The following is an 18,937-nucleotide window of genomic DNA, read 5'->3' as shown; positions in this document are numbered from 1 at the left end:
GGAGACTTTGCTTTGCCTTAGGACCCAGTGCACGTGAAAATCCATGTGCTACTTTTAAGAATGAGGTCTCTGTTTCCCCCAGTCCTGTGGAGCTCCTGCACACAAGCCCCACTGGCCTTCAATGCCAGATGCTCCAGGGGCTCTTTCTCCCAGTGCCGGATCCCCACACGTGAGGGTTTGATGTGGGGCTCAGAACTCTCATTGCTGTAGGTGAGTCTCTGTGAACCAGTTAGTTTTCAGTCTGTGGAGCTTCCCACCCAGGAGGTATGGGTTTGTTTATATCATGAAATCGCCCCTTCTACCTCTTGATGTGGCCTCCTCTTTTTTCTTCTGGAGTAGGGTATCTTTTTTAAGGTTTCCAATCCATTTGGGTGGAGACTGCTCAGCCTTTAGTTGTGAATTTTGTTGTTTTTAGGAGAGAAGTTGAGTTCCAGTCCTTCTACTCCACCGTCTTAATCCTCTCTCCACATGGACCACTTTGGCCTAGCATTTCTATTTGGGGGATGTTTCCTGCAAATATATGCACATGTATATGAATGAGTATATGCAAAAGCTTACAGAAATGATATACTCATTTGAATAAATCATTACAACTTTGTTTATAACAGCAAAATATCAGGAAACACCTAAATAGCCAACCATAGGGGACCAGTCACATAAATTATTGAATATTTGCAGCCATAAAATAAGAATGAGGAGGTACTTTATATACATATGTGGAATGACTGTTACCAAACCAGGGCCATTTGCTGGCCACACAGCAAGCCAAACACTGAGACACTGAGGTTTATAGTTGAGAAAGACTTTATTCAGGAGGCAACTAAATGAGATGGGAGAACCAGTCTCAGGTCCACCTCCCCAAATGCAAGGAACTCAGATACTCATGGGATAAGCAGGGTGGTCCTAGGCATTAGGCAAGGTGATTGGAGGTAGAGGAAAGCTGAGGTAATGGGTGTTCTGTGCAGGTAAGACTCAGTCACATGCTTCTGCATATTCAAAGGGGAGGTACTGTGCATAATTGAAGGGTAGAATTTTCCAGTCCTCTGAGGTCAATGGGCCATTCATAGGACAACAAGATAGACCCAGTTTTAGAGTTGGTGGTCCCAACCAGCCCCAGCCAGTTCACAGAGAGTGGGAACTGACACCAAACTCTTATAAAATAACTGGGTTGCATGAGGCTGAGAAGACATTCTATTAAAGAGAGAGGGAGAGAGGGAGGGAGGCTGGAGTTCCCATCGTGGCTCAGTGGTTAACAAAACTGACTAGCATCGATGAGGACGGCGAGGGTTTGATCCCTGGCCTCGCTCAGTGGGTTAAGGATCCAGCGTTGCAATGAGCTGTGGTATAGGCTCGGATCTGGTGTTGCTGTGGCTATGGTGCAGGCCAGCAGATGCAGCTCTGATTAGACCCTTAGCCTGGGAACCTCCGTATGCCATGGGTGCAGCCCTAAAAGGACAAAAGACAAAAAAAAAAAAAAAAAAAAAAGATAGAGAAGAGGGAAAGAAGGAAGAAAGCAAGGAAGGGAGGGAGGGAGGAAAGAAAGTAGGGAGAGAGAGAGGAAGGAAGGGAGGGAAGGAAGGGAAAGAAAGCAAGAAACTAACGTGAACTTAATCAATGAAGGCAGGTTACAAGCAAAGGGGTTTTAACAAGCTGTTCCCTCATCTGTTCCATAAGACAAGTTCAAGAATTTCTGTTAGTTATCCACTTCTGTGAAAGGCATGGGGCACAGTTTCATGATCACCCAGTTATATTTTTAAGTGGGGGAAAAAAAAAAGGAGACAGAAGATGAGCAATTTGAGGTTTTAAATAGGGGAGTGAACTGCTTACAAATACAAGCATACATATAAATGCTTCGGTATGCCCATCATATGCCTGGAAATATAACAAGAATCTGGTAACGTGGATTACCTCTAGGAAAGGGAAACTGGCAGTTTAAGGATAGGGGTTGAAGGGAAAATTTTCTACTTTTTTTTTTTTGATAGGAAAATAAACTGTGATGGAAGTTTATAAGATGTAGCATGTTGACTTAAGAATCCTTACTCCCTAAACAGCAACATTTTGCATTTTGATATCAGTGCTTTACAAATACAAAGTGATTCATTTCTTCATTCATTTGGCAAGAAATTTTTGACTTTTTGAAGTTTTAAAAGTTTTTTTGAAGGATAGTTGATTCACAGGGTTGTGTTAATTTCTGCTGCATAGAAAGTGATTCAGTTATATATATATATTCTTTTTCATATTCTTTTCCATTATGGTTTGTCACAAGATACTGAATATAATTCCCCACGCTGTACAGTAGGACCTTGCTGTTTATCCATCATATATACAATAGTTTGCCTCTGTTAATCTCAAACTCTCCGTCCTTCCCTCCCCCACACCCCCTCCCCCTTGGCAACCTCAAGTCAGTTGTCTGTGTCTGGGAGTCTGTCTCTGTTTTGTAGATAGCTTCATTTGTACTTTTTGAATTTTGAACCATGTGAATATATTACCTCTATTTGAAACATATATATATATAGCGAGAATATAAATATATTCTAAATATATACATAAATTTACAACTCTCTTGGCATAACTCACTAATGACTTAATTCTACAGATATTTTGGAAGTCCTACCATGTGCTAGGCAGTGTGGAAGGTGATGAGTATACAGCAATAAACAAGTCAAACTTCACTGAACTTATGGTCTAGGAAGACAGTCTAAGAAGTTAGACAGGTAAAGCCATCAGTCTAGAATCACACACTGCAATAAATGCATGAAGGGAGGGAACCTGGGGCTGGAAGAGAGGATGATGGAGTGATACCTGATTTAGAAAAGCCAGGAAAAGTCCCTCTAAAAAAGCGGGTCCTTAGGCTAAGTAGAACTTAGCCAAGTTCCTAGGTTTTTTTTCCCCCCTTTTTGTCCGCATTGAATCTCTGGGGCCAGGGATCAAATCCAGGCTGCATCTGAGGGATCATTAAGCTATTGTGGCACCATGGGAACTTGCAGTTTTCGGTTCTTTATTGATGCAACTATATCTGTCCCAGAACTTGCAGGCTTGAAACAACAACTATTTTATTATATCTATTAAATTGTGGTATCAGAAACTCAAGCAGGACTGGACTGGGCAGTTAAAGCAGTCTCAGACCCCCTCCCCAAACAACCCCTCCCATTCAAAGGGAGGGCACAGGGTCTCCAACTGTTCATGGAGGAGTGTCAAAGAATCTTCAGCCAGCTTTAGCTCAGCACTCCAGGCTGTGGAGCTGTGGGAGGAGGGCAGTAGAGTGAGGGGAGGGGACGGTGAAGAGAGGGACATGCAGAGCCTTGAAGACTGTGGTAGGGATTTTTTTTTTTTTTTTTTTTTTTTTTTTTTTGTCTTTTTGCCATTTCTAGGGCCGCTCCCGCGGCATATGGAGGTTCCCAGGCTAGGGGTCGAATCGGAGCTGTAGCCACCGGCCTACACCAGAGCCACAGCAACGCGGGATCCGAGCCGCGTCTGCAACCTACACCACAGCTCACGGCAACGCCGGATCTTTCACCCACTGAGCAAGGGCAGGGACCGAACCCACAACCTCATGGTTCCTAGTCGGATTCGTTAACCACTGCGCCACGACGGGAACTCCTGGTAGGGATTTTGAATTTTATTTTTCTGTACAGTCTGAAGCCACTGAGAAGTTTTGAACAAGGAAATTCACTGCTTCCCCTGAGCTACCAAAGTTTATAGCTTACATCTTCCGTGCCTGCTGTTACACCCATTTCATTGTGTTAGTTTGGCAGAGACTGGGATAACTTGTACTTGCTTATTGCAAAAGCTAAGTAAAATAAATGTGAAATATGAATTAATTAAATAATCGACCAGCTAGAACAGCTGGAATTGTAGGGCATCGGTTCAATGATTCCTAAACTTTAACATGTCCATGAATCTCCTGGGGGGAGGGGTGAGTGTCTTTTTTTCCATACTTGCACCACGCCAGGAATTGAACCTGCACCACAGCAGTGACAACACTTAATCCTTAACCACTAGGCTACTAGGAAAATCCTGGAGGCGGGGGTGGTCTTCTTAAAATGCAGATTCTGATTCAGGAGGTCTGAGGTGACCTGAAATTCTACATTTCTAGCAAACTTCTTCTTCTTCCTTATTTTTTTTATTTTTTTGCTGTTTTAGGGTCTTGCTCTAAAACAAGATGCTCCAGTGTTACTGTGGCTTATGGAAGTTGCCAGCCTAGGGGTGGAATCAGAACTGCAGCTGCCAGCCTATACCACAGCCACAGTAACACTGGATCCAAGCTGCTTCTGTGACCTACACCACAGCTAACAGCAACACCAGATCCTTAACCCACTGAGCAAGGCCACAGATAGAACCTGCATCCTCATGGGTATTAGTTGGGTTCATTACCCTTGAGCCACAGTGGGAACTCCCCTAAGAAGCTTCTTGCTACAGTTTACACTTTTAGTAGTGAGCATTTAGAAATCTTTGTATGGAGTTCCCGTCGTGGCGCAGTGGTTAACGAATCCGACTAGGAACCATGAGGTGGCGGGTTCGGTCCCTGCCCTTGCTCAGTGGGTTAACGATCCGGCGTTGCCGTGAGCTGTGGTGTAGGTTGCAGACGCGGCTCAGATCGCACGTTGCTGTGGCTCTGGCGTAGGCCGGTGGCTACAGCTCCGATTCGACCCCTAGCCTGGGAACCTCCATATGCCGAAGGGGCGGCCCAAGAAATAGCAAAAAGACAAAAGAAAAAAAAAAAAAAAAGAAATCTTTGTATGTTCAGGAGTTCCCGTTGTGGTGCGGTGGTTAACAAATCCAACTAGGAACCATGAGATTTCGGGTTCGATCCCTGGCCTCGCTCAATGGGTTAAGAATCCGGTGTTGCCGTGAGCTGTGGTGTGGGTCACAGACGCGGCTCGGATCTGGCGTTGCTGTGGCTGTGGCATAGGCCGGTGGCTACAGCTCCGATTCGACCCCTAGCCTGGGAACCTCCATATGCCGCAGGAGCGGCCCTAGAAATGGCAAAAGGACAAAAAAAAAAAAAAAAAAAAAAAAAAAAAAGAGAGAGAAATCTTTGTATGTCGGAATATTTTCAGCTGAAAGAAAGAGATAATGGGATTTGGGTGCCAATCAGAGGTGAGATGACGTCATGGGGTGGAGTCTTCTTCCTGTCTTTCTGCTCTGATACCCTCCTTCAACTTCTCCTTCGCCTTCACACTAGGGGCCTCATGGCCTCTGGTGGCTGCCACAGTTCCAGGGAATCACTTCTGCACAGAACAATGTCCAGAAAGGGAAAGATACTGTATCTATGTATGTCTGTTTCTTAGGAGAAGGGAAGCCCAGGGGAAGGAAACAGTCCTCCTGTCTGGAGAGTTATGGGGACGGTTGAAGACATACCATCTCCAGTGATAACCTTGAAGGATGGGGAGATAGGAATTTCATTTTTAAAAATTTTGTTGAAGTATGGTTGACTTACAATGTTGTGTTAATTTCTGCTGTGCAGTAAAGTGATTCAGTTATATGTATACATATATCCTTTAGATGGGGAGATTTTTAATCCGTGATGATGGCAGGTAGAAGGGAGGGATTGGAGAATGGGAAGATGGAAAAATGAACATTCCAATTTGGGGGGCGGTGTGGAGGGACAAAGCACATGCAGCACAAGTGATGTGGGTGTGGAAAAGGCAGGTTGATTGGATTCCTACTGCAATCTCTTATCAACATAAAGCCATAAATAACATTTAGCAAGTGTCAAGTCATACAAGGAAGGAGCAAGAAAGGGACATATCCTAGGAAGAGAGGCCTGAGCCCTTTGCGTAAAAAGTAATATCCATGGGTGAGCAGGGTAGAGTAGACAGGGCAGGAAGTCAGGGGAATTGGCCCAGCTTCATGTTTATAACCCCCAAATATAAGTATTAGGACAGATACAGTTTCTTCAATGAATAAATTGCAACAACAACAAAAAGAGATGGAAGGAGGATTTACTGATTAAAAAAGACCCAGGGGCAGTTCCCATTGTGGCTCAGCAATAATGAATCCAACTGGTATCCATGAGGATGAGGGTTCAATCCCTGGCCCTGCTTGTGGGATAAGGTCTGGCATTGCTGTGAGCTGTGGTGTAGGTCACAGATATAGCTGGGATTCCCAATTGCTGTGGCTGTGACGTAGACCAGCAGTTGTAGCCTGGGAACTTCCATGTGCCTAGGGTGTGGCCCTAAAAAAAGCAAAACGAACAAGCCAAAACCCAAAAAGACCTAGGAGTTCCCTTGCAGTGCAGCAGGTTAAGGATCTGGCATTGTCACTGCTGCAGTGCGAGTTTGATCCTTGTCCTGGGAACTTTCACAAGCCTCAGGTGTAGCCAAAAGAGGGGAGATCTAAAGGACATCATAGTATTTTGTTTTTGTTTTTTTGTCTTTTTAGGGCCACACCTGCGGCAATATGGAGGTTCCCAGGCTAGGGGTCGAACACCACAGCCACAGCAACAGCAACACGGGATCCCAGCCGCTTCTGCGACCTACACCACAGCTCCCAGCAACGCTGGATCCTTAACCCACTGAGCAAGGCCAGCAATCGAACCCACAACCTCATGGTTCCTAGTCGGATTATTTAACCACTGAGCCACGCCAGGAACTCCAGGAGTCGTAATCTTTTGGAGGTATATTATGAAATATTTATGGTTGCTATGATGTCTGGGATTTCCTTCAAAAAAATACAGTAGGGGAAAGGTGTAGATGAAATAAGACTGGCCATGATTTTATCTTTGTTGCAGGTTCATCATACTACACTACCTGCCTTTGTATATGTTTGAAATTTCTCATAATAGAAATCAGCACAGAAAGTATTACAGCAGAACAGCCAGGACTGAAAGTCAGTCGGGGAAGCCCCACCCACTGAACTTAATAGGCCCCGCCCCTTTCAGTCGAGCTCTCCCGCCAACTGTTCTCAGGGCGTCCAGTTTACCTTGTCTCCCGACTTCCTCATTTCCACTCGGGAATCCGTTGGCCTCGCACCGGATAAGTCTTTATCTCAGTTCTTCCAAGGCTCTAGAGACTACCCCGAGTCCCCAGAAGTGGCCTACAGCCTCCGGACCTCGAATCACGCCGCCCGGGTCTCCCCGTATCTCAGGGGAATTTGGTTGCGTCCTCTGCGACCCCTGGGATGGCGTCCGCGTCGTCATGGCGACGCTCCGGGCTGTAGGCCGCGGCACCTCAGAATCCTACCCCGGAACCTGCTCCCGAGTGAGCGGCCTGGGACCTGGGACTGGGTGGTGATGGAGGCGGGTAGACGGCCTGAGCCCGGGGAGAGTGTCCAGTCCCCAGTCAGCCCTGCTGGGGGTCGGAGGAGAGGTTGGGCCTAAGGGGTTAAATGAGGATGGGGGTGGCGCATGGCTGTGGGATCAACCCTACTCCCAGCAGGGGATGGAGGATAGGAGGACCTCAAAAGCAAAAAAAAAAAAAAAAAAATTCCAAACTCAGTCTACTGTGAGAGCCTTTATTTTCCCCTTCTTGTGCCCCTACTAACAGCAACAGCTCAAGAAGCATCAGGACATTTGGGGCAAAGCTTTCCAAAAGGATTAAGGACCATGGAAGTGTTTTGACCATGGAATGGGTTTGATGTGTGATGCAAGGTTAATGGGACAGCCTGTGTGGGAATGGAGTGGCTGGGGAGAGGCGGCAGGTGAGGCGGGTGGGGAGGAGCCGGAGCTGCAGGAAACCACACAGTGACAAGAGGTACCTTTGTCAAGGATTGAGGAAAAAAAAAAATAAAAGTGCCTGGTTTCCCGTGGATGATTATACGCCTACTGTTTTCTTCCCAGGAAATGACCTTTGGCTCTAAAAAGACTCCATTTTTTACGATAAAATGGCAGCAGTGAAAACCCCCAGCAGAGAAGTAAAGAATGCCGAAGAACCATTTCAGAACATGTCACCCCTCCCTTTGAGGAGCCTAGTGGAGGAACCTAAGAAAAGAGGAGCAGTACCTAATCACCTCCTGGAATCCAGTAAGTGGTTAGAAAGCACATTTGCTTTACAACTTTTCCCAGAGGACCCAAAGTCCAGAAAGCATAATGGAATTTTGGGTGCCAATTTATCTAGATTGTTTTACAGGCTCATACTAGGACTTATTTATTTATTTATTTATTTGCTTTTTAGGGATGCATCTTCAGCATATGAAAGTTCCCAGGCTAGGAGTCCAGCTGGAACTGCAGCTGCTGGCCTATACCACAGCCACAGCAACAGTGGATCCAAGCCATATCCAGGACCTATGCTGCAGCTCACAGCAATGCTGGATCCTTAACCTACTGAGTGAGGCTAGGGATCGAACCCAAGTTCTTGTAGATACTGGTCAGGTTCTTAACTCGCTGATCCACCATGGGAACTCCAGGCTTCTACCAGTTTTTAGTGTTATGAACAAAGGTTCTATTTAGATCCATCAGCTTAATTAATAGACTTTTTGTTTAGATTCATCAAAAAATTTACATTTTATTTCATCCATTGCTCCAGGAAGTTAGACAGAAATTAATGGTAATGATAGAAGATATGTATGATATATATTTAAAATTTTTTAAAGATAGGTATTTAATATATTTAAGGTATGCAGTATGATCATTTGAAAAATGAATTTTTCAGAGTAATCTATGTAATGAATATATGCTGTAGTAAAAGTTTTATAATGAAAAATAGCAAATTCCATCTCATCCCCCCCACTACTAATTCCCACTCTCTCAGGCCAATGACTTTTAACACTTTTAGTTGTTTCTTCACTATTTACCTTCATATTTTTTAATGTGCAAATGTTGCTGTTTTTTAACTTCTCAATTTTAAGTATTCTATCAACTTCCTTTCTCTCTCACCCACCACCATCATCCCACATCCCACATCCCCCATACCTCTACACTCTCAATTAAGTGGGAAGGGCTGGGAGATTGGGGTTAGTAGATGCAAACTATTACATTTAGAATGGATAAGCAATGAGGTCCTACTGTATATACAGGGAACTGTATCCAGTTTCCTGGGATAGAACATGATGGAAGATAATATGAAAGAAAAAGAATGTATGTATACATATGTATACATATATGTGTGTGTGAGACTGGGTCACCATGCTATACAGCAAAAATAGACACAACACAGTAAATCAACTATACTCTAATATAAAAATACATATGTGTATGTTTATATAGTAAGTAAAAATGTTAACTGATAGACTTTTATGGTGTAAATGAGTTGCCCAGTCCTGTTGCTTCCACTTCCTCAAGTATCTTTCCTCTCTGTCCCCACTTGGTCCTCAGCAGCAGTGCCCTCCTCCCTGGCCATACCCTCCTCCCATCTCCCTTTCCACCCCTCGCCCCCCATCTTCCTTCCCAGAATCCAGGCTGGCTCCTGTACCTATCCTGTTTGAATACTGTCAGCGTATCCTCTTGTGTATAGAATAAAGCAGCCATTCCTCTGCTTGGCATTTGGACTCCTTTGCCATCAGTCGATCTGAACCTTCCTACCTACTTCCCCTGCCATCTGCAGCTCCGGCCATGCCTGTTACTCCTACTCCTTCAAGGCCACTTGCGTTTTACGCCTTCTTGCCTTTCCCTAGGCACATCCCTTAGCCTGGAAAGCCTGGTAAATCCTATAGCTATATGTAGACGGCTGATCATTTTGCTTACATTCTTCTCACTAATCCGTCATAACATCGACACCTTCTATTTCAGTGGTGCTGTTGGGAAAGCTGAGACTCAGAAAGGTCAAATGAATTCCCCAAGGTAGCCCAGCCAAGTGGGGAGTTGGTGTTCAGCTGTTGCTGCTCAGTGTCCAGCTCTCTGCGTTGTCACACTAGCTCGCTTTCCACTTGCCGTTCGAGGCCCATTGCCAGTGCAGCATTTGGAGTAGCTCTGTTGTCACTGTAGAACATACTAGGTGCAAGTTAATATACCTGACTATTTCTGGGCATTAACAGCAAAAGGCTCATTTTACTTCTGCTTTGTAGCCCTAAAACCAAAATCTTCAGCATTAAAAAAAATTACCAAATAATGTTAATTTCAATACTTAAGAATTTACTAAATAACCTACAGAGATCGTAGTCCCCCTGAGATGCCATCCTTATCCTAATCCAACCCTGATGACAGTGACCTGGGAGGAACAGAAACACCAAGAGTCTCACACCCACTTCAGATGTATCCTAATCAGAGGGTAAAGGATGGGAGCATCGTGTCTGTGGCTCACAAGATTTGGATATAGCCAAAGGGGAAAGGTTACCATTTGTAAGAAATTGGACAGTGCATTATTATTGAAGGAGGCAGTGGGATGGTTGGAATCAGGCCTGGGCTTAATTTTTTTTTTTTGGCTGCACCTGCAGCATGCATAAGTTTCCAGGCCAGTGGCTGAACCCATGCCATAGCAGCAACCTGAGCCATAGCGGCAGGAACACTAGTTCCTTAACCACTAGGCCGCCAGAGAACTCCCTGGGCTTGAGTTTTAATCACCAGATGTGAGCAGGTTGCTTAGTCTCGCTGAGTCTCAACATCATTATCTACAAAACGGAAAAAAATATTCTGTCACAGGGTTGGAGTGAGGATGGGCCTGGCAGGAAGCGAGCAAGACAGGAAAACAACCATGACCCCATATCTTCACACATCTCAACTCCTGCTAAATGAGGAGGATCCGGACATTTCTGTGGGCTCAGCTGTCTTGCCCTTGTTCTCAAAACTGGGGGAGGAAAAAAGATGTTCACGTGACAAAAGTAGTCTGAGACTTTCCTGTCCAGAGTGATAATCACTCAGAGCTTTAGGAATACTCTCTATCACACTGTAATTCAGTTCACAGGAAATCCCAATAATGCCAGTTAAATACACAACAATAAAATTAAATACTTGGTGTTTGGATTCTTTGAAGTGGATATTCATTACATAATAAGCCATTGCAGTATTATTACACAGAGAAAACAAACTGTGCTCTTTATGAGCGTGTGTCTTATTATGAAGACTTATACAAAATGTGTTCAGAGCAAATTATTTTTATAGGGAATAAACAATAAATGTGGATTTGTATCATGTGGATAATATCCCCCAAGTGATGTATGAACATAGAGTGAGAAACCGTTCAGTTCATTTGGAACAGACCATTCACCTTGCTGACAGCTGTAGCCTCTGAAACTTTCATGTGCTTAAAATAGCCTAAATTAAAGGGAGCCCATGGTGTGTGTGTGTGTGTGTGTGTGTGTGTGTGTGTGTGTTTTAATTTTATTGGAGTATAGTTGACTTACAAAGTTGTGTTAGTTTCAGGTATACAGCCCAGTAAATCAATCATATATATACATATATTCATTCTTTTTCAGAATCTTGTCCCATATATGTTATTACAGAGCACTGAGTACTTTTCCCTGTGCTGTACAATATGTCCTTGTTGGATATCTACTTTATATGTAGTAGTGTGTGCACGTCAGTCCTAACCTCTTACCTCTTACCTCTTAATTTATCCCTCCCTCAACCTACATTTCCCCTTTAGTAAATATAAGATTGGTTTTGAAAACTTTGACTCGGTTTCGGTTTCATAAGTTCTTTTGTATCATGTTTTATTAGATTCCACATGTTAGTGATCTCATATGACATGTGTCTTTCTCTGTCTGACCTATGTCACTTAGTATGATAATCTCTGGGTCCATCCATGTTGCTAAATGGCATTATTTCATTCTTTTTTATGGCTGAGTAGTATTCCATCATGTGTGTATACCACATCTTCTTTATCCATTCCTCTGTCGATGGACATTTAGGTTATTTCCTTGTCTTGCTATTATGAATAGTACTGCAGTAAATATTGGGGTGATGTATCTTTTTGAATTATGGTTTTCTCTGGATAGATGTCCAGGAGTGGGATTGCTGGATCATATGGTATTTCTATTTTTAGTTTTTTCTTTTTTTCTTGCTTTTTAGGGCCACATCTGCGGCATATGGAGGTTCCCAGGCTAGGGATGGAATTGGAGTTACAACTGCAGACCTACACCACAGCCACAGCAACACAGGATCCAAGCTGTGTCTGTGACCTACACCACAGTTCATGGCAACACTAGATCCTTAACCCACTGAGTGAGGCTAGGGATTGAACCTGCAACTTCATGGTTCCTAGTTGGATTCGTTTCTGCTGCATCACGATAGGAACTTCTAGTTTTAGTTTTTTGAGGAACCTCCATATTGTTCTCCATAGTGGTTGCATCAGTTTATATTCCCCCAACGATGTAGGGGGATTAAAGGGAGCACATGTTAATAGGATCTTCTTTCATTTAATATATTTTTTTCATATCTCATCTCATGATTTACTTATCTACATTGTTTCTATAGAGGTTTATGCAAAACTTCTGAAAAATAAAGTTCTACAGGCAAAACCTGGCATCTTGCATTTTGGAGGCTATCAAGTAGAAAAACAACATCAACAGATACTGGTAGGTACTTTTTCTTTTTTCTTTTCTTTTTAGGGCCGCACTGCGGCATATGGAGGTTCCCAGGCTAGGGGTCGAACAGGAGCTGCAGCTGCCGGCCTACACCATAGCCATAGCAACGCCAGATCCGAGCCATGTCTGTGACCTACACCACAGCTCATGGCAACGCCCAATCCTTAACCCACTGAGCAAGGCCAGGGATTGAACCCACAACCTCTTGGTTCCTAGTTGGATTCATTTCCACTGTGCCATGATAGGAACTCCCTGGTAGGTACTTTTTAAGGGGGATAATTAATCATAATAATGAAATGACATGAACATTCTACATTTATGCTACTCATTTATTTGTGGCGCAGCAGGTTGAGGATCTGGCGTTGTCACTGCAGCAGCTCAGGTTGCTGCTGTGGCATGAGTTTGATCCCTGGCCCAGGAACTTCTACATGCTGCAGGTGCATTCAAAAAAAAAAAAAGATGGCAAAATCAATAGAATCAGTAGAAGTGCAGATGTAAATTGGACCAGAAAGGTAGTTTTAGGATGAGAAATAATTTTTTAATAATTTATCTGATATTTACTTATTTAATTATTGAGGTGTAGTTGATTTACAATATTGTGTTATTTTCAGGTGTACAGCATGGTAATTCAGTTACACACACACACATATATGTATATGTATATTCTTTTTCCTTATAGCTTATTACAAGATATAGAGTTCCCTGTCCTATACAGTAAGTCTTTATCTATTGTTGGTTATCTATTGTTGGTTATCTATTTTATTATTTACTTATTTAATTTTTTTTTTTTTGCTCTTTAGGGCCGAATCCACAGCATATGAAAGTTCCCAGCCTAGGAGTTGAATTGGAGCTATAGCTGCCGGCCACAGCCACAGCAATGCAGGATCCGAGCCACATCTTCGACCTACACCACAGCTCACGACAACACCAGATCCTTAACCCACTTAACGAGGCCAGGAATCGAACCCGTGTCCTCATGGATACTAGTCGGGTTTGTTACCACTGAGCCACGACAGGAACTCCTTGCTTATCTATTTTAGATACAGCAGGGTGTACCTGTTAATCCCAGCCTAGGATGAGAAATTTTAAAGCTGCGTCAGTGTCCTTGGACAAGTTTCCTCCCAGGCCAAAGGCTCCTCTCAACACTCTTTCCAAATTGGTCCTGTGGCTGAATGACTGTAGGGACCAGGAACTGGGCTTTGTGTCTCACGTGACTGGTTTAGTCCCTGCACTAGCTTCATGGAGGTTGTATTATTACCCTTTTGTAGAGAGAGGAAACCACGACTGCAAAAGGTGAACTAGTTGCCTCAAGAATCCAGTGATAGAGACAGACTGACTCTCAGGCCGCCTTCCTCCAAACCAGTGCATTCTTGCTCCACGACTACACCACCAGGGAAAGGAGGGTGGGTCCTTAGGAGCCCCAGCAAGGGTTCTGCTTCATCTGTTCTGGTCAGATGTCCATACCTAAATCAGTCATTCTGGCCAGAGGGATTCCAGCTGGATCTGGGATGGCAGGGGTACCACTGAATAGGATCCAGAAGGGACAGAGGAAAGGATGCACAGAGAGTGGCTGAAGCTATGGGGACAGCAGTCCACCCCAGAGCCACAGCAAGATCCTGGCCTTCTGGGTCCCCTTCATTGATCTGGATGGTCAGATTGGTGTGGCCTTGGGGTGACTACAGCTTTCCTGTCTTCCCCAGTAAAGGGGTCCTGAACATTTAGATCAGCTCTACAACCTCAGTGACCCCACCAGAATCCCCTTAAGTCACAACGAGCAGGATATCAGAACTACCGGATTCAGCTTCCATGTGTTCTTACATATCAAAGTGGAGGGAGAGAGAAGGGATCAGGAGAGGGACTGGTCAGGGGCCAAGTGCTTCCTCTCAAGGGAAAGGAGTTCCCTGGTGGCCTAGAGGTTAAGGATCTGGCATGATCACTGCTGTAGCTTGGGTCACTGCTGTGGAGCAGATTGGGTCCCTGGCCAGGATCTTCTGCATGCTGTAGACATGGCAAATTAATTAATTAACTAATTAATTTTTTTTTGGTCTTTTTTTACCTTTTCTAGGGCCACTCACATGGCATGTGGAGGTTCCCAGGCTAGGGGTCTAATCAGAGCTGTAGCCACTGGCCTACGCCAGAGCCACAGCAATGTGGGACCCAAGCCGCATCTGCGACCTACACCACAGCTCATGGCAACGCTGGATCCTTAACCCACTGAGTGAGGCCAGGGATCAAACCTGCAACCTCATGGTTCCTAGTCAGATTCGTTAACCACTGCGCCACGACGGGAACTCCTAATTAATTAAAAATAAAACTGCAGTTAGGAAATGTACCCCTCAGCCTGTAAGGACACAAAGACCGAAGTGAATCATGTGGGGACTTATGTTTCCTGGTAATTATGTTTGCTATCTAGATGATGATAGGATAGGTCTAAAATAACTATCATTCATAGTTATTCATTGTCTATAATGAATGAACAATTCGTCACCCATCCCCAGCCCCCCCAGCTCTCCTAATTCCCTTACCTACCCAGCCCCACCCTAGCCAACCACTGATCCACATTCTGTGGGTGTAGATTGGCCTGTTCTAGACATTTCCTATAAATGGAATCACACAGCATGTGGTCATTCTGCGACTGGCTTCTTTCATGCAGCCTGTTTTCCAGGGTCATTCAGTTGGTAGCATGAATGAATACATCATTCCTTTTTATGGCCAAATAGTATTTATTGTGTGAATAGACCACATTTTGTTTATCTATTCATCAACTGATGGACAGTTGGATTTTGTCTTGGGGCTATTAGGAGTAATGCCATCATGAACATCTGTGTCTTGGAGTTCCTGTCATGGCTCAGGGGTTAACAAACCCAACTAGTACCATGAAGACTCAGGTTTGATCCCTAGCCTTGCTTCGTGGGTTAAGGATCCAGTGTTGCCATGAGCTATGGTGTAGGTCAAAGATGTGACTCAGGTCCCCTGATGCTGTGGCCGTGGTGTAGGCTGGCAGGTACAACTCCGATTAGGCCCCTAGCCTGGGAACTTTCACATGCTGCAGGTGCAGCCTTAAAAAGCAAAAAAAGCAAAAAAAAAAAAAAAAAAAGAACATCCGTGCCCATGCTTTTGTGTGTTCACATTTAAAAAAAAAAAATTTATGGCCACACCCTTGGCATGTGGAAGTTCCCAGGGCAGGGATCCAACCTGTGCCTCCACAGTTAGCTGAGCTGCCACATCCAGATTCTTAACCCACTTCGTTACAGCAGGTTATCCTGTGTGGACATATCTTCAGTTCTCCTGGATATACATCAAGAAGTTGAGGAGTTCCCGTCGTGGCACAGTGGTTAATGAATCCGACTAGGAACCATGAGGTTGCGGGTTCGATCCCTGGCCTTGCTCAGTGGGTTAAAGATCCGGCGTTGCTGTGGCTCCGGCATAGGCCGGCGGCTACAGTTCCGATTAGACCCCTAGCCTGGGAACTCCATATGCCACAAGAGCGGCCCAATAAATGGCAAAAAAGACAAAAAGAAAAAAAGAAGTCGAGTTGTTGGGTTGTATGGTATATTAATTTTCCGTGGCTGCCTTAATAAATGACCACAAATTTCAAGGCTTAAAAATCCAGAAACTTATTCTGGAGACCAGAGTCCAATATCCAGGTGTCAGCAGGGCCATGATCCTTCTGGTGGCCCCAGAAGGAATATCTCCTCTCTTCTTCCAGATTATGGTGGCTCCAGGTGTTCTTTATCTCGAGGCTGCATACTGCTATACTTGGCCTCCATCCTCACAAGTCTTCTTCTCTGACTCTGTTTGTCTTCTCTTCTGTCTCTAAAAGGACACATCACTGGACTTAAGGCCCATCTAGGTAATCCAGATGATCTTATCTCAGGGTCCTCAACTTACTAGCAGCTGCAATCACTCTTTTCCCAAATAAGGTCACACTCAAGTTATTAGGGTGTGGATATATCTTTTTGAGTTTACCATTCAACTCACTACTGTTCCAGTTGCCTTTCCTTAGTGAATAATGAAGTTGAGCATCTTTTCTTAAGCTTACTGGTTACATTGTACCAAAGGCTTGCAGGGGAGAAGCCTTTTGGGATAGCACAAAGCAGAGTGAGAAGCAGGGAACAGACATCTAGGGTTCAGCAGGAGACATGGAGAGGGGTTCAGCCGGGTGAGCATGTGGCCTATTTGGGGACCAGGGTACAATGTAGTTTACCTGGATCATGGGATTTTTTGGAGGGAGGTAAAAACTTCATTCTGCTGAAGAATAGAAGCCATCTCTGTCTTTTGTATAACATAATGCCTAACCCACAGAAGGCACTCAATAAATACTTGTCAAGATAATGAATTCACTTTATTGGAAGAGAGTGACTTGGCAGAGATTCACTGATTCCAAGTAAACACAGGGTAAAGTCTCAGTAATCACACTGTTTCTATCAGACATGAAAACAAACAGAAATAGATAAAAGTGCCGAATTAGTTCATCTCAATAACATTCGGGGAGAGCCAGCCTCCCATTTTCTATCAGCAAAAATGCAGAAGCCTAAGGCGATTACCTTGAGATTCTTGTTAAACAAGGTGGTGGTGTTTGGGGGGGTGGGGGGAAATGGGGGAATCCAACTCTGCTTTTATCTTGGTTTTGTAACAGGAAACTGCAAATTGCCCAAGAATGGAATGATTGAATGTGTGTTTAAAACCGCAAAAAAATTGTTCATTAACCTTTGAGATTGATCCCGATCTGGTTAAAGCCTTTAACTTAGATTCATATCACAATCAATGTTTCAATTTACTTTAAAAGTCGAAATAATGGTTCCCAGTTTTCTCAAAACCAGGATCTCTTTCATTCTTTTTCTGCTCTGCAGAAAGACTTTGTCTGGGAAACTCTATTTATTAAGTAATTAATTTTCCCCTGAGACAATCGGTGTTAACTCTTGCCAGCCCAAAACCATGTTGTTAGCCTAGAGGAACTTAGGTAAAGGAACAGTCCCTTCAGGCTTTCTGAAATAATTGTGTTAGTTTTCCATTCTCTGTTGCAGCCTCCAGAGACACCCTTGCTACAGGATCTCGCTTCTCAAAACTGGGGGTGTGAATCCCAAGCAGCTTCTCAGTTGTGACGGTGGAGAGTTGAAGCCACCCATGTAAACACAGTGCTTTTTCTGGAGCATCAGTTTTACTCTCCCATTTTGGACAAATGCATTATAGAGCAAAATCTTAGAGTAAAATCCATTACCAACATGCATTTAAGATAAAAGTGTTACCGACCAGGGTTCTTGACCTCCTAAGCCAATAGACATTGATAAGAGGCCGGGCAGGAAATGCAGACAAGGCTTTATTGGGACTCAGGTGAAAGTAAGTAAGTTCCCTTGCTCCCTCCTCAGGGGGGTCAGGGGAGCTAGGTCCTTAAATGGAGTGACAGTGGGGACAGGTCCAGGGGTCTGGCTGAAGGGATGGCTTGGGTAGTCTGCCCACCCCCTTGGTGGTGCTGAGTGCAGAGATCATGCCTAACACCCTGCTTTTGCTCCCAACACCTCAGAAGGGGCAGCTGGGTTTTTGGTCTTTTTGAATCTTGTTGTTCATAATTTGCCCCAACTGCACATGGACACGGTTATTTGTAGTGCCTTATCATTTGGAGGAGATGTTTGTCCAGGTGCAAGCACTGCAGCAAAGAGTCCCAGGCTCCAGGCTCCACCTGTCTCAAAACACTTTAAAGACATTACACGGCTGCTTGCATTTTGCCCCCAGATCCCTGTTAGGTGTTAACCTGAGAAGCTGTGTCCTCAAGGGGAGGGGTTGAAACGCCCCCCCCCCCACCCCCGCCCCCGACCTGGAGGCTGAAGTGTTCACTGAAGGGCTGGGTTTGCTCTGCCCTGTGGAGGGAGGAGACAGGTATCTCCTGAGGGGGTCGAGAGCTGTGAGCAATGCTTGGGAAACCCCTGTGAGTGAAAGCTTTTGAACCCACAGCTGCCTGGTGTCCAGTTCCTTGTTTGCCTTGTAGGTTGGTTTGTTGTGGGTGTTACAAAATCAGGTCTGGCTCCCCGCCCGCCTCTCGAAAATCAGAAGAGGCAAATGTTGGTAGAAAGGCGAGTTGCTTTTAATCAGAATGCCAAGGGAGTTCCCTTCATGGCTCAGCGGTCAACGAACCCAACTAGGATTTATGAGGATGCAGTGGCTGTGGTGTAGGATTTGACCCCTGGCCTGGGAACCTCCATATGCTGCGAGTGCAACCTTAAAAAGCAAAAAAGAAAGCAAAAAGTATGCCGATAATCTGGGGAGACGGTGGACTCAGTGCCCCCCAAAAACAGTCTCTGAAGATTCTCCCTGGCTGTGAGCTTTTAAAGGGGACAGGAAGCGATCTCAGTGATCTCACTGTGGGCCTGTGATCTTTCTTTAGATCCTGTTTTGTTCACACAGTGTGTTTGTGAGATCACTGAAGGGGAAGCTGGGGAAGAGATCTGGTCACCTTTTAATGACTGATTCTTTTTTCTTTTTTTTTTTTTTTAGCTATTTCTTGGGCCGCTCCCACGGCATATGGAGGTTCCCAGGCTAG

The 18,937-nt window shown here is 44.6% G+C and overlaps 1 protein-coding gene across 3 annotated transcripts in view; it reads left to right on the top strand.

Annotated features, from left to right (window-relative positions):
* CFAP221 (cilia and flagella associated protein 221) overlaps positions 6,906–18,937 on the top strand; it is a 100,825-nt gene continuing 88,793 nt past the window's right edge. For 2 of the 3 annotated variants that reach the window (XM_021075445.1, XM_021075446.1), the window contains exons 1-3: positions 6,906–7,202; positions 7,781–7,963; positions 12,290–12,390. In XM_021075445.1, coding sequence (XP_020931104.1) covers positions 7,825–7,963; positions 12,290–12,390 — 240 coding nt within the window. In that variant the 5' untranslated portion in view covers positions 6,906–7,202; positions 7,781–7,824. Of the gene's footprint in view, positions 7,311–7,780; positions 7,964–12,289; positions 12,391–18,937 lie in introns of all 3 variants that reach the window. The other variant, XM_021075447.1, reaches the window with a different exon arrangement.

This window comes from Sus scrofa, chromosome 15, assembly GCF_000003025.6.
Source record: "Sus scrofa isolate TJ Tabasco breed Duroc chromosome 15, Sscrofa11.1, whole genome shotgun sequence".
In the NCBI taxonomy this organism is placed as follows: Eukaryota; Metazoa; Chordata; class Mammalia; order Artiodactyla; family Suidae; genus Sus; species Sus scrofa.
This window is presented reverse-complemented; position numbering and strand designations above follow the sequence as displayed.